This window comes from Tarenaya hassleriana, unplaced genomic scaffold (assembly GCF_000463585.1).
Source record: "Tarenaya hassleriana unplaced genomic scaffold, ASM46358v1 Cleome23, whole genome shotgun sequence".
Lineage (NCBI taxonomy): Eukaryota > Viridiplantae > Streptophyta > Magnoliopsida > Brassicales > Cleomaceae > Tarenaya > Tarenaya hassleriana.
This window is the reverse complement of record NW_010965625.1, coordinates 123,850-138,480: the sequence shown is the minus strand read 5'-3', so window position 1 is coordinate 138,480 and position 14,631 is coordinate 123,850. Positions and strand designations below refer to the sequence as shown.

The following is a 14,631-nucleotide window of genomic DNA, read 5'->3' as shown; positions in this document are numbered from 1 at the left end:
AACACGCAGACCGTCCGTTCTATAGGATAGAACGGACGGTCCGCACTAAACGTAGACCGTCCGTTCTACCTTACTGGAACGGACGGTCCACGTGCAATTCCGGACCGTCCGTTCCAGGTTCCAGTTTTCCGAAAATTAAACCGAAATTAGGGTTAAATCACTTTATAAGAAAGAGATTAGAACCCTAATCATGGAGAGACTTTTAGCAGCCGACTTTTGGTGTTCTTGGAGAGTTTTTGGTGAGATCCAAAAAGCTCAACAAGTTCTAAGTCTCGTTTTTCTCGAAGTGCGAAAAACCGAATAGAGATTCTAGTCCTAGCAGACAAGTTCCAATCGTTGGAATCCATCCCGAGGTGTGGATACGTGTAGAGGGCGAGGTAATCTTCCTCCCTAAGTGATCGGACGAATTCTTCAGTTGATACAGGCCCCGGATCGATTGAGGTAAGCGTTCTAACGTTTCTACGATTCATTAGAAGCATGGTTCTAGGGTTCTATAAAAATTTTTGTTTTACTTCCGCTGCGCAAACCCTAGAATCGATCTCTTAGGAATAGGATTCGCTCATGAGATCCCAGGAAACCCAACATGATCTGGCATGCGGACATGCGGACATGCTGACATGCAGACATGCGGACATGCGAACTGCGAACTTGTGGCCTGCGACTGTGATTTCACTACGACCATATAACTACGACTACGACTCACTACGACCATATAACTACGACTACGACTTACTACGACAAGAGAATTACGACTGTGATTTTATTATGACTATATAACTACGACTACGATTCACTACGACTATATAACTATGACTACGACCAGATAATTACGACTATGGTTTCATTATGACCATATAACTACGATTACGACTCACTACGACCATATAACTACGATTACGACCAGATAATTACGATTGTGGTTTCACTACGACCATATACATACGACTACGACCATATAAATACGACTGTAATTTCACTACGACCATAATACTACGACTACGACCAGATAATTACGATTGTGATTTCCTCACAACTATCTTTTAGAAATCGGAACGTTTTGTTATTTGATCTTATTTTTTGTCCAACAATTTCTCTATCTCATCTATTTCTTACAGTTTATGTAATCTATTCAAATACTCTTCTGGTTGATTTCTTTTTCTATGATATTCTAATCATTTTTTGTAGGGTAAAACACCTAAAAAACCTCCAACTTGCAAAAATATATACAAATAAACCTTCAACTTGAAAAACTGTCATTCAATCCCCGAACTTGTAACTTGTCACTGAATAAAACCTCGAACTTACAAATTATTGTTCTAATAAACCTTTAACCGGTTTGACCACAATTTCAAACGATCGGAAATCCACGTATTGACGAATTGCTGATATCATTTTTTAAATTAAAATTGATAACGTGTATAAGGTGACATCAGCAATCCGTTAATACATAGATTTCCGATCGTCTGAAATTGTGGTCAAACCGGTCAAAGGTTTATTAGAGCAATAATTTGCAAGTTCGAGGTTTTATTCAGTGACAAGTTACAAGTTCGGGGATTGAATTACAGTTTTTCAAGTTGAAGGTTTATTTGTATATATTTTTTTCAAGTTGGAGGTTTTTTAGGGGTTTTACCCTTTTTTGTATGCACATAAGGTGTTTGATGAAATTTATGTAAAAGAAAACTGTAGAAGATGACCTGCCGTTTGTGAAAAATGACCTATGCTCTGCGGTAAATGACCTATAGCCTATGGCAGATGACTTGCGGTCTGCCAGATGATCTGCTGACCACGACAGGTCATCTTCGACACCTACGACTTGCGGTAGGTCACCTATGGTACTTATCGCACGTGCTAACCTGCAAGTGTTTTTTCACGAAATCCATGCAAGTGTTTTTCTATACTTATATAAGAAAACAAAATCTATATAAGTGTTTTTTCATGTATGCGGAGGAAAACGAAATTCATGCAAGTATTTTTGTGACAATCTATCTTTTAGAAATCAGAACGTTTTGCTATTTGATCTTACTTTTTCTCCAACATTTTTTCCATCTCCTCTATTTTTTACAGTTTGTTTAATCTATTCAAATATTCTTCTGGTTGATTTCTTTTTCTGTGATATTCTAATCATTTTTTTGTATGCACATAAGGTGTTTGATGAAATGTCTGTAAAAGAAAACTGTAGAAGATGACCTGTTGTCTGTGAAAAATGACCTACGTTCTGCAGTAAATGATCTACAGCCTACGGCAGATGACTTACGGTCTTCCAGATGACTTGCGGCCTGTGGCAGGTCATCTTTTGCACTTACGGCTTGCGGTAGGTCAACTACAGCACTTGTTGCACCTGCTAACTTGCAAGTATTTTTTCACGAAACTCATACAAGTGCTTTTCTATATTTATATAATAAAACAAAATCCATATAAGTGTTTTTTCATGTATGTGGAGGAAAACCAAATTCATGCAAGTGTTTTTTTATAAATACAAGAAATCTGCCGGTTATAATAATATAGAAGGGTATGATGGTCATTTTAACTTAAAAAAGTATAGAATACAAAGATTACAATAGTAGAAGTATAGAATGCAAAGACGTTTTTTTTTTGTATATTTATGCAAATTTTCTCTAAAAACTTTTGGGATTTGAAGTTGAGCTCGAGTATATCGTGGAATTTTAGGAAGTTGTTGGGAATAAAAGACGAGGCCCAGAAATTCATTAAGATGCAGGTTAATGACAGAAAAAATACTCACTTTTGGCTGGATGACTGGATAGACCTTGGCCCCTTCATCAACCTTACCGGAGAGTTTGGCCCGAGACTGATGCGTATACCTAGACAAGCTACAGTTCGAGATGTGGTGGCAGATCTTCATGGCGGTTTCCTGGTGCACGGACGGATGCTATCCAAAGCATCCACTTGCAGTTGGTGGACAGAGAGTTACCAACGGATGACAAAGGTGCAGACAAACCATTGTGAAAGCAAGGTAGCAATAAATACAAACTGGATTTCTCAAATGCGAAGACATGGTGGCAACTTAGGTCATCGCAGGAACGAGTGCCATGATATTCGGTGATTTGGTTTAGAGAATCTGTATCTTGAGACTCTTTACTATTGTGGCCGGTTCTTCAAGAAAGATTGCCGACACGGGACAGGCTTCTACGATGGGGAATGAATGTCGACCCAACATGCTGCATTTGGGGGAATGCTGAAGAAACTCACTCACCAACACCTTTTCCTACACTGTTCCTATAGTGCTGCGCTATGGTATGTCTTTGCGGAGAGGTGCTGGCCAGACCCGCCGACGAGGATGAATGCGTACATTGCTGGATCAAGGACAAGTCACACAACATAACAATGGATCGACTAACCATTGCTAAGCTCCTCTTTCAGGCGACAATACACATTATTTGGCAGGAGAGGAACAACCGCATATTCAAGAATGAGTCGAATTTCGCGGAGATGATCAGATGAAAACTCGATAAGATGGTGCGAAACGTTATGCTCTCTATCAGATTGCAGTACCATGGAAGAACATGCTCACTATTGAAGAATTGATACTTCTTTATGTGCCAAAACTCGACTAATTTAGATTGATCGTTGATCATTATTCATGTAATATCCTCTTTATATTGACCACTTAGTGATGGAAATTCTTTGTTATAAAAGTTTATAAATGTCATTGCTGTCTAATCTCTAATTTTTGTTAAATATACATTCACATTGAACAAAAAAAAAATATAATTTTTTTATGATAAAATGGATCTTATTATCAAATTTTCACATTTTATCAAACGCAAATAACGAATTGAATCACAAAAAATCTAAAATCCTATAGATTTGTTTTGTAGAAAAATGGAATTTTGTAAGTTTTAGTGTGTATAAATCTTGGAATGACATTATAAAAATTAATTTTCCATTATGTAATGCGCGGCCAGCCCACTCGAGGACAACGTGGTCATTTAACAATCTAAACCCGGTGTGGGGTTAATCGTCCCGGTTAACGTAGAAATCTAACCCGCAATTACTCGACCTTTTAGCTTTCAGACATTTTTGCTCGCTTCGTCGCCGGTGACCTCTACGTCGCTGCCGTACCGATATTCTCCGGCTTCTACGGTGTCGGTCTCCGTGTCTCCGGAGAAGGAAGAAGGTCAGTCTCTCTGTCAATCAGATTGTGATCGCAGTTTGGCTTTTGTTATTTGAACTGAATCTTACATCGGTCCTCTGATCTGCACGATTCGCGTCTTTGTCATTTTGTATATTCTTGAGATCTGAGTTCTCGTTAAAATTCCGATTGCTAATCTTGGTTTAGTGTACCTGATTTGTGTTTGATTCCCGGGAAAAATAGAAGAGAGAAATACGAACTGTTGTGTTCATTGAAAGCAAAAATGGTGTTGGAGAATTTGCAATTCGGACGATGGATTTGGGTTTGATTTCACCTGTTTTAGTTTGCCTGGACCATTTCCTACGAATTTTTAGGAGCAGCTCTTATCTGATCTGGTTCTGAAATCTCCTTCCGTCTATTTGGCAGGTTTTAGGACTGGTTGAAATTTTCTAGAAGCGTGCTTATGTCGGCTTCTGTGATTTTCTATGTTAATCTGGATGAATAATTGAAGTTGTTGAGAAGGACAACTGATGAAGCAATGGTGCCATCAGGGTTTTCGTTTTTTAGCACCAGTAGTTCCCACAAAGTTAATGATTCATTTGATAGTTCTGGAAGCAAGCTAAAACCAACTCTTAGCTTGGAAACAGATAAAGATGTTTATAGGCCGGGAGATTCAGTATTTGTTACCATTGAGGTGGGCAATTCTTTGGCAAGGAATCATGAAAACAGGTTGATGCCTTCATTTTTGGTTGAAAGGCTTAGTTTTGAGCTGAAAGGAGTAGAGAAGTTGGACGTTCAGTGGTTTTCTACTCAGAAGCCACTGCCGGGATCCAAAGGACGGAGAGGTATTTATAGATAATTTCCTTACTGATGGTTTTGTTATTTGTTCTGTTGGCTGGTTTTCTCAGTTGTACTTGGGAACAAAAGTAAAATGTTGCAATTTAGAGGCTCTAAACAAACTGGTTTAAGGTTATGACATGGCTGCTATTTGGAGGTTAATGGATGATTTCGTGCCTTTTGAAGTGTCATTTTATGTTCTCTCTCTCTCTCTCTCACACACACACACACATCGACTCTTTTTGAGTGGCCATTTGGATCAACATTTAATGCTGTGTTACGTCGAAAATGAAAGCATTGAAGAGGATACGTGAGATGAATGAGAATAGGAATTATGTGCTCTCTGTTTTTTTGTCAATTTTAACTTCGAAACAATGGGTTTTTCAGTCTTCAAGTATCTTCCTGTACATATATTATGTGCTATACAGTTTATGTTTTTGTTGTGTTCAACTTGTCATGTTCACTGCCACCTTTCTAGCATTCATCAAAATTGTTTGTAATTAGAGGAAATCTACTGGGGCATTACTTAGATTACCTCTATATTAGAAACTGCAATGCTTCTTTTTAGGTTAAGTTCATGACAAGAGAACAGAAGAGAACTAGTTTCTATGCAATGTACTTCTACCCTTATACTAATATAAAAGGCAGCCCGGTGCACAAAGCATCCCGGTGAGTGAGGGTCTAGGGAAGGGTCCGACCACAAGGGCGTAAATGTATGCTGAAAACTTTTTTGTTGGAGAATTTCAGGTGAACATATCTTCCTGGACAGCTCAACACCATCCATAACTTCAAATCAACTCCTGTCTTCCGGTTCCAAAAAGACATGTAATCTTGTCTATTCCTTTTTTTTTATCAATATATGAATTATTGCATACAAACATGGTACTTAGCACGGGGATGTGTTATGTAAAACTTAAAGGTCAAGCATAAACTCCTTCTAGTCAAATTTTTAATGGTTTGTTCTTGGTGTACTAGTAGTTGCTTGGAAGGGGCCTTTTATGCATCAGTAACGCAGTTGTCTGATTTAATCATCTTGTGGAGCTAATATTGCATGTGCTGGAAGTAGGTAGATCTTCATAAACAAAAATCAATTGTAATTGCATGATTGTGGATGGAATTGAATGATTTCTAAATGTCTAAAATGGTGGAGTTTTGAATCTCATCTGCACGCTTTGGAGAGAATGTTTTGGCAGCTATACTCCTTTATATTTTTTTAATCTAGAGGATGTGTTAACCTAACCACACCAGACCAGAGTTTGATGGAACAGGAATAAAAACATGATAAAAAAAATTGGCTACAAAAAAATTGGCTGCAGATTTCTGGTACCTCTGAAATTGGTTTGTATCCCAGAATGTGAGCAAAAATAGTCGTCGTAAAGGAATGAATTAATAAAATCTAGATATTTTTAATTTTTTTATATGGTTGTTTACTCATCCCTATGTATAGTAATCCAGACAACTGGGATGCACTCAATGGGTTGATTGCAATTGTTGCACATAAATGTTTTCTTCAGTGAGTTTGTTGTGTGAGTTTTCTGTCGATTATCAACGTATGGGTTTGTAACATGATAGATGAGGCTTTGTGGAATGCATCTCACTTTACTATTTATAATTTTTATTCAGATTGACTGACTGTATAATAGATCCTTTTACAGTTATGGTTCGAGCTGTTCTCCCGGACATTATACCGCCTTCTTATAAGGGTGCTACTATCCGTTATCTTTACTACATTAGGACTACATTATGTGGCAGATGGCTGATGCTAGAGAGTAGTGATAGCTACAAAGATTCGAGAAAAGATTTCACTGAAGTGGTTAGTGTACTTAACTTGTCATTGTTGTCTTTACTTTTTGGATGAATGGATTATTAGCTGTACTTCGACTTGAATCAAATCTTTTCGCACGGATGTTTATGTGAAGTTGCTTATGTCCTCCGTGTGATTTTATTTTATTCCAATGGCTTCAATAGGGTGTCTAACTATATACAAAGGATCCCTTAATTGCCTTATTTCCCTTTTGTTGGACAAGAATTGATCTGTTATCTTGACATTATTTCCTGCTTCATAAATGGGTCGCCTCCTTATTTCATTCCACTTAGTTGATCTTTAAAGGTGGATCTCCGTCTCGGTCAACTACAATGACCTGAAATTTGACTCGTCAAAAGCGTTTGTGCAATTCATATTTTGTTGCCAATGCTTTGTGTATAGTTCACTTTGATCACCATAAGGGAGTAGTCTATTTCTAATTCTGCTGCGAGGAAAAGATATAAGTTGGAATCTAAAAATATATTGGACATAAGTTTATTAAAGAGGCTGTAAGGTTCTGAGATTTCTTATGGTTCTTGAAATACCAACCTAGGTTACTTCCTGGATTCTAGCTTGGTTAAGGCTTTAAAACTCAATAAGAGAATGTTAGACCTCTCCTATCAGTTGACTTGTGCTGTCATGCGGGTTATTCTGGTTCCTGTAACATTCATTGTGATGAATCTGTTAGATTGGGGGGAAAAGCTGTTTAAGTAGCTACTGAGATGGGCAGCTATATAGCAGAAAAGCAAGCAATCTAGGGATGTTAGTGTTTCTGGGTATTAGTGTTCTGGTGTTACATTGCTCTGGGGAGAACATGGGGACGTTCCAGAATATAATGCTTCCATCTTGTTTTTGAGAGACTTTTACATCAATACAGTACGGCTATGCTTTTGATCTTAACTGAGAATCACTCAACTTAAATTGATGAATTCTTAAATCAGCTTGCTTGATGCTTCTCTAAGGTGATAGGATGCAGATGTTCTCAGATTTCTGCCGAAACAAGGGGGATTGAACTGTAGCTTAGTTTAAATGTCCGTTGCTTGCATTTCATTGGGACATGGAGTTGGAGTTTGTTTCCTTGGTGAATTTGTTATACGTGGTTCTTGTCGCTGTGCTCTAGTGTGTTATTCTTAAAATTGTATTAACGATATGCAAAATTTGTGCTTTTTGGTATTTTGGTCCCGAAAGTTGGATCAGATGATTTTTATTGTAGGTGGAGTATTTTATTTCTGTGCAAATGATTGTTGGCGTAGGTTTGGGATTTTTTTCTCTGTTGCCTCGTATGGGTTTCACAGTTGTGTTTTCTGATTTATGTGTTGTTGACAGAATTTTGACATCAATACTCCTTTTTTCATTTACCTACAGGAGACTCGCATCCCTATACAAGTTTGGATAATTCAGAAGAACAATGGTTTGCTATTAGAGGAAAGTCAAAATGATGGTAAGTTATTGTCTTAATTTTTGGATGGAGAAATCTGAAATTTAAGGATCGAATTCTGTGTACCCAAAACGATGAGTCACAGTAAGTGTTTTAAAACGGAAAAGCATATTTTTCTTTATTTTTGAAAGTTGGTTTACAGACTGACAGACCCTTTTGGCTAAGTAAATCATTCAAACTATCTCACAAGTTGTGCTGACCCGACGATGAGTAAATGGGTCGAGATATGAGTTGCATCTGGATTTATAATAATCTTTTGTTTCGTGACTAGATGTAGGAACAACTTATCCGGTGAAATACAACTCTACCTCCTACCCTATACAAGTTCCTCTCCCTTTTTTTTAAAAATCGATCTGATATATCTGCACCCAAGAATATTAGTGCGTCAAATCTACATTCTTACCTCTTCTTTCAGGGATTGTTCCAACCAGTACCATCCAAACAGAAATATATTGGAAAGAGATGGATGGAGACTCGGAATGGGTAATACCGACCTCATTACTCACCGTTTTTATGTTCTCTTTACTATTAGTCTTGCATACGATAGATTGTTAGAGCTTTTTATAGCTGTATAGATTTCATTTTCATGCTGGTTGGAGCGTGAACAACCGACTGAATGTCCTTGTATGCAGGCTAGAGCTAATGAGGCATATGATAGTGGTGAAGATGGATACGACAGCTCACGGGATGAGATGATGTCTGTTTCTTCTTATCCCGAAAAAGGGAATTTACACAGGACCTTTGGCAGTTCACTTTCTTTGCAATCTGGACCACGATTATCAATGAAAGATGCATCATATATTGAAGAACGTGGTCGTTCATCTCCAAAGTTAACACTTTCTCAGTTATCAGTTGCTGAAGTGCTGTATGATTCCGGAGCTGGTGGGTGATTAATTTTCATACAAGCGCTAATTTCTCAGGTTGTGATTAGGTAAGAGATTTCTGAAGATACAGTTTATTGTTTGCACCAGACGGTTTTTCGCCAAACAAGTCATCAAATCACGTGATCCCGAACCAGCAACCAAATCAGACTGATACTGCAGGAGCTGGCGAACTAGTTCCTTGTAATTTCTTACTCCAGTTCACTTCTAATATGCTATACATTTTAGCATGTTGTAGTCTTTGCTTCGGCTGGTGTTTTCTCGATCATCGACTTATTCGTGCGAGTTTTTTTCTGCAGCAGAAGGATTTACACGAGGAAGGTCGTACAATATAAGGATGGATGATCAAATCCTCCTTAAATTTTCCCCTAAGAATGCTGACTCTACTTATTACTTCAGTGATTCGGTAATAGTAGTTTCGTATTATTTCCTATTCTTCCAAATATTATCCGCATCTAATAATTATTTTCGAATTGTATCTATAACAGATAGGTGGAACTCTTACTTTCTTCCATGAAGAAGGAGCCAGGAGATGCCTCGAGGTAAAATGAAATGAAAGTTCTTGGTGCAAATTTGAGTTATGATACTTACTCTGAGGACTTGTTGAATTCAGTTGCCAAAATTTGGTTCACAGGTTGTTAAGGTTTGACTTCTCAATCAGCTCCTTAGAGTAACTCCAGCAGCTTTATTGATCACCCAAACCATATACATTTCCGATAGCTTTGATTAGAGAGAGGCCCCTACTCTCTTTCCCACCCAGTTCTCAATCAGAAAATACCTAATCCTCTTTCAACCCCCTCCTCCTTTCTTTATACAATTCCCTCCTAACAGAATCATCTAACTACTACCAATCATAACGAAACAACTAACAAAACAACCAAACAAATGTCAACACATATATGCTATCTAAACAAACAAACACCACAATAGCTGGTTACCTTTGCCTCTAACCACTCTGTAGTACTTATCACAGGTCTCGGTAACGCTGGAAACTTCAGAGACAATAAATCGGCGTTTTGTTCATCCATCTCGGAGAAATTCTCCAACGCTTACTAAGGTAATGATTTAGTAAATTTGATAGTATGTATGATGGAATTTGGTGATTGAAGCCAAATTTAAATAAAACAACAGGTTCCCTGAAAGTAAATTTTCTAATGCTATTCCGAGCTCTCGAACAAGCTCAATTATTTAAAAACTCAGTTATCAGAATTCGTTTTGTTTTGCTGTAAACTCTGTTCAATCCTGCATCTGACAAGATAGATTTCTGTTCTCAAAGCTGTCTTGACAGGTTCTTTTGTTTCGGCTCGAACTCGAAAAGTAGCAATATGTTCTGGAATGCTCTTGTCCCTGTGACCACGAAATTTGTGTAACGGGTTTTGTGAAAATCGAATGTACCTTACCCATACTGTGTTATTCTGTTTCATTTTTTTGCATAGGTCCAAAGCGATCATCACGAGGTGGTAGCTGATCTTGTGCAAACCAGCTTTCTTTTCTCGATTCCGATGGATGGTCCAATGTCGTTCTCTACACCTCATGTTTCCGTGCAATGGATCTTACGGTTTGAGTTCTTAACCACCCCGAAGAATGTCGACTTGAGCAGGTATGACTGCAAAGTTCATCAGGGGTGTCTCGGGTTGGTATCTGAATTTTTCGTTGTACCCAATCTTGGTCTAGTCCGAAGGGTTTCTCTGCCGGACTACCGACCTCGGTTTTGTAAGAGTTTGGTACTGCGACGAGGGCTTGGGATCCATCGGGTACCCTGTCAGCAAGGGTGAGCGACGAGGTGACAGGGCAAAAGGGTGAGGCAGCAAGCCGAGGGGGGCAATGCTAGAGGGCTAGCGGCAAGGCGGCGTGAGATAAGAGCGAACCAAAACCCTAAATTGTCGCTTCCTTTGCCCTTCGACCTCGGCTCAACACGAAGATTAAAAAACCCTAATCCCTAATCTTTATTTTAAAAACAAACCCTTAATCTCTGCGACTCCGTCTCCCTCGCCCTCAGCCCCCTCGGTCTCTCTTACCCCCCCTGACTCGGGTATTCGCCGGCCAAAATCCAAATGCTGGGTTCTCGCTGCTGACAGATCTATACTTGTTCCGCCAATGGACAAGTATCCAAGATTTCGAATTCCCGATTCATGGGTTGGCCGGGTGCTTGTACTTGCCATTTTGGGTGCCCATGCCCACATTGTTCAACGGGATTCGCATCAGGAATCTGATGAGAACTGTCCGATCTCAATCCCGGGTTCCAAAATCGTTGAACCTCGGGTCGTAATCCCTCGTTCTTTGTACGTGTCAGGTATGAACATCCGTTGCTAATTGAGGAACGAGACAGAAGCGAATGGGTACTTCCGATCACAGTTCACGCCCCACCGCCGCGAACATCGGTTGCTCACAACCGGAGCGATAAGCTCTTCAGTCTGGAGCCTTCGTGGATTCGTTAGCCTAATCGCGGTTCATCTCTACACAGCGCTCTTATCCATTACGCTTCGTTCCCTGGTCAGTTTATTTCATCTCATTTTACTATCCTTCTTTTTCTTTCTTTTTTTTGTTTCGGTTACTTCAGCATTTGAATACATATATTGTTTTCCAGTGTTTTTTTTTCTTCAAAAACTCGCTGTGTTATGAAATAAAAACCATATATAAACCCATTAAAAATTATCATCTACAAATTAACACATGAATTTTAATTTTAACATAATAATACACTATTTTAAATTTTCATTTATAACCATCAGCATTCGAAATTATAACATATTAATGCAAAAGTGTCCGTTCATCAATTTTTCGCTCTCAAGAGAATCCTCTACCATGTTCATCGGTGCCTTGGATGTGGAGGTTGCATAAACACTATTTAGAGGATAAAATGACTATTGTATAAGGTTCAAACGTTTCTTGTGATCTCAAATTTGATGCTCCAGAGTAGGGGTGAGTGGACCCAAGAATTTGAAACTGAATGGTTCGGGCTTTAGGATTCGGAACCCGACTCCCCAATCCATGGATTTCGAATATCCGAGCTGTGTGGTACTCCAACTACTCGAGTATGTGGGGGTGCATGACGCGACGACGAGAGACAACTCAAGAGTGATAGAAGAAACAACAATGTGAGTTTATAAAAACAGCAACGACTTCATAAATATAGGTAACTGAAGGGCATTTGTGTAATTTCAAATATCCTCGCAAAACTCGATCTCACCTCACCAAATAACTGAACCGAAATCGAGTTTTTTTTTCCCCCTCAGTACACATCCGACAAACATCTGAATAGCTTCAGACAACGAAGTGGTGTGAAGTATCCAAAGTTACATGGTGGAAAGAAATGCAATATATAATATGACGACAGTAGTTCAATTATAAACATGAGAGAGTTGAACTCATGATTCTACTATTACCAACCTTCATATAATACCTCAGTTACCGTAATAAACTTGAAAATGTGTTCCCAAGTTATTGCAAGATTGTACAAAAATGGAACTCTTAACGAAAAGATTAAGTATTTTAGCTGCCGGAATCCATGTCCGTGGAGAGAAGTCTGCTTTACCATAGCTTCGTCTTGACCCAGAACAGGAGGAAGACGACCCCCAAAACGATGGCAACTGGTGCCCACTTCCGAATCAAAGCCTGGTACCGACACGATGAGAGAAAAAAAAAATCAACATTCACGTTTAGGGTTTTGGGTTTATGATGACATGACACTGAAGTCTTAAAAAGAAATCTATGAACCCACATTATCTTTGGTACATCAATAACCAAAAGACAGGTAACGACATGATCATGATGACAGCAAACAATCGAAACCAGGTTTAGGGTTTATGAACAATGTAGATGATGACATGACGATATTTGAAGTCTTGAAAAATCTCTAAACCTAAATCGTCTTTGGTACATCAACACATCAGCAGATGAATCAGACAGAAATTGTAACCGGAGGTGTAGACGTGTTAGACCGTACCACAGATGAAGGATTTACGTCAATCTCTACCATGTTTGTTGATCTCTAGGTTTATATGGCTACCCGAATATGGTTTGCGAGGTCGTTTAAGTCGAAGCAAATCTTGAAGAAAACTTGTGATACCATAATTAGGTATGCCTTGATTACACATACCATAAATCAGAAAAGAATTGTCAAAGTTGCAACGGCCTCAACTGAGTTGCATATCGTAACAAGATATAGTCCGAGACGATCAATTTGCAGTTTAAGGGGTGCAATAAAAGTACCCTTCAATTCGTATAAAGTTTCTGAACAGCAGACAGTTCACGGTCATAATATATGTCAACTTTCATAAGGATCACACACTAAGAAAGCACGAGAGAACAATATTGATAAATATAAAAGTGCAATGAGTCAACCTTAGGATGATGGAACTGACCTGGCGGTTCAAATCTTTAGCCTTATCAGCGTATATACGAGATTCTGACGTTAACCGGCTTGACATCTGACTAACCTCTGCATCAAAGAAAAGAGAAGCAGAGAAGATAGTACCGTGGTATCCAGACGCTAGCACATAATGATTAGTTCAGTTTCTTTTTCTTGTCAAATGAGGGTTTTTTCCTAAAAATAAGATTAGAAAACGTAATACAACAAAGCGAACGCATCTTACGGTCAAGCTTTTCCCCAACCCCAAGCACTTCTTGCACATTCCGAGTCATTATTTGATGGACCTCATAAAGTTCATCATTCAACTTGGAAATATTCCGTTGAGTACGAGTGTCTTGGTACAATTTCTTGGTTTTCTGTATAAAGGTATCTGCAATACATGAAGACAGGAAAAACAATGAAGATCCAAAAGGAATGTTCCAACGATGATGACAACATTGGTCAATGTATCTTTACCAAATTTAATGAAGGCATATGGTCGAGCGGCTGTTTCAATGTGAGCTCCATTTACTCGTTCAAATTCATTCTTGAGATCTTCCAAGTATTGAAAGGCAAGTTTCTTGGGATAAGAGCGATCACACATTGTCAGGTAGCAAACACGTCCTTCTATGATGTAACTAAGTTTCATAGTCAAGGAAGCATGGACATGGCATCCTCCATCTTAATGTCATGATGAAAAGTAAAACAATATAACAAAGAAATATATACACAATACCATGTATAAGTATAAGACACTAGAAAGAATAAACCAAACTTTTCAATCGCAGCATGAAAGTTTAGCAAATAGAATATTGAATATAAATAAATGCCAAAACAGTACTACAGCTTCTGGATTTGAGAATAAACCTGGTATATTATGAGAAAACTTAGATTAAGGATACTGGAAAACATAAGGGCCGGTTTCAATCGACATCCTTGAAGCCTCATTTTGGCCTCTCGAGAGATTCTTAAAGAGAGCCTTGACTTGTTGCTTATACATGTCTGAATCTGGCAAGTCACGCCCATCATCCAAACCTTCTGCCAGAGGCAGACCATCAGTAACACGGGCTATCATTGTCATCTTCACCATCTTTGCCTTATTTCTTTTCCAACGATAAGCTCACTGCCACTATCATAAATTCCGCCCATGGAAATTAGTTAGACAACTAACCAAAAAGCGAGTTTTTAATATCAAGCAAATTAATCGTAGAAATATCGGGGGGGGGGGGG

General features: G+C 38.6%; 2 protein-coding genes across 5 annotated transcripts in view; one reads left to right on the top strand and one right to left on the bottom strand.

Annotated features, from left to right (window-relative positions):
* Positions 1 to 3,974: 3,974 nt before the first annotated feature.
* Positions 3,975 to 11,705, top strand: LOC104815215. 3 transcript variants are annotated; one of them, XM_010543532.1, is made up of 13 exons: positions 3,975 to 4,135; positions 4,517 to 4,935; positions 5,675 to 5,752; positions 6,583 to 6,740; positions 8,097 to 8,172; positions 8,585 to 8,652; positions 8,802 to 9,051; positions 9,141 to 9,233; positions 9,350 to 9,456; positions 9,539 to 9,592; positions 10,024 to 10,107; positions 10,487 to 10,650; positions 11,344 to 11,705. In XM_010543532.1, the coding sequence occupies exons 2-13, from the start codon at positions 4,629 to 4,631 to the stop codon at positions 11,486 to 11,488; spliced, it is 1,584 nt and encodes a 527-aa protein (XP_010541834.1). In that variant the 5' UTR covers positions 3,975 to 4,135; positions 4,517 to 4,628; the 3' UTR covers positions 11,489 to 11,705. The 3 variants fall into 3 exon arrangements, with proteins under 3 accessions (XP_010541834.1, XP_010541833.1, XP_019058283.1); XM_010543531.1 differs by having other exon boundaries at positions 6,571 to 6,740; XM_019202738.1 differs by having other exon boundaries at positions 6,571 to 6,740; positions 10,012 to 10,107.
* Positions 11,706 to 12,354: 649 nt separating this feature from the next.
* LOC104815214 (25.3 kDa vesicle transport protein) overlaps positions 12,355 to 14,631 on the bottom strand; it is an 8,417-nt gene continuing 6,140 nt past the window's right edge. Inside the window, exons 2-6 of one of the 2 annotated variants that reach the window (XM_010543529.2) lie at positions 14,304 to 14,530; positions 13,879 to 14,039; positions 13,646 to 13,792; positions 13,415 to 13,491; positions 12,355 to 12,665 (exon numbers count right to left, since the gene is read on the bottom strand). In XM_010543529.2, coding sequence (XP_010541831.1) covers positions 12,582 to 12,665; positions 13,415 to 13,491; positions 13,646 to 13,792; positions 13,879 to 14,039; positions 14,304 to 14,491 — 657 coding nt within the window. In that variant the 5' untranslated portion in view covers positions 14,492 to 14,530 and the 3' untranslated portion in view covers positions 12,355 to 12,581. The remainder of the gene's footprint in view (positions 12,666 to 13,414; positions 13,492 to 13,645; positions 13,793 to 13,878; positions 14,040 to 14,303; positions 14,531 to 14,631) is intronic. The other variant, XM_010543530.2, reaches the window with a different exon arrangement.

Bases quoted from the DNA above. Each gene is read 5' to 3' on its own strand.
- LOC104815215 (XM_019202738.1), top strand. From the start codon at position 4,629: ATGGTGCCATCAGGGTTTTCGTTTTTTAGCACCAGTAGTTCCCACAAA. The intron at 9,052-9,140 runs GTGGGTGATTAA...TGTTTGCACCAG, and splicing joins GCTGTATGATTCCGGAGCTG to ACGGTTTTTCGCCAAACAAG. The intron at 9,457-9,538 runs GTAATAGTAGTT...TATCTATAACAG, and splicing joins CTTATTACTTCAGTGATTCG to ATAGGTGGAACTCTTACTTT.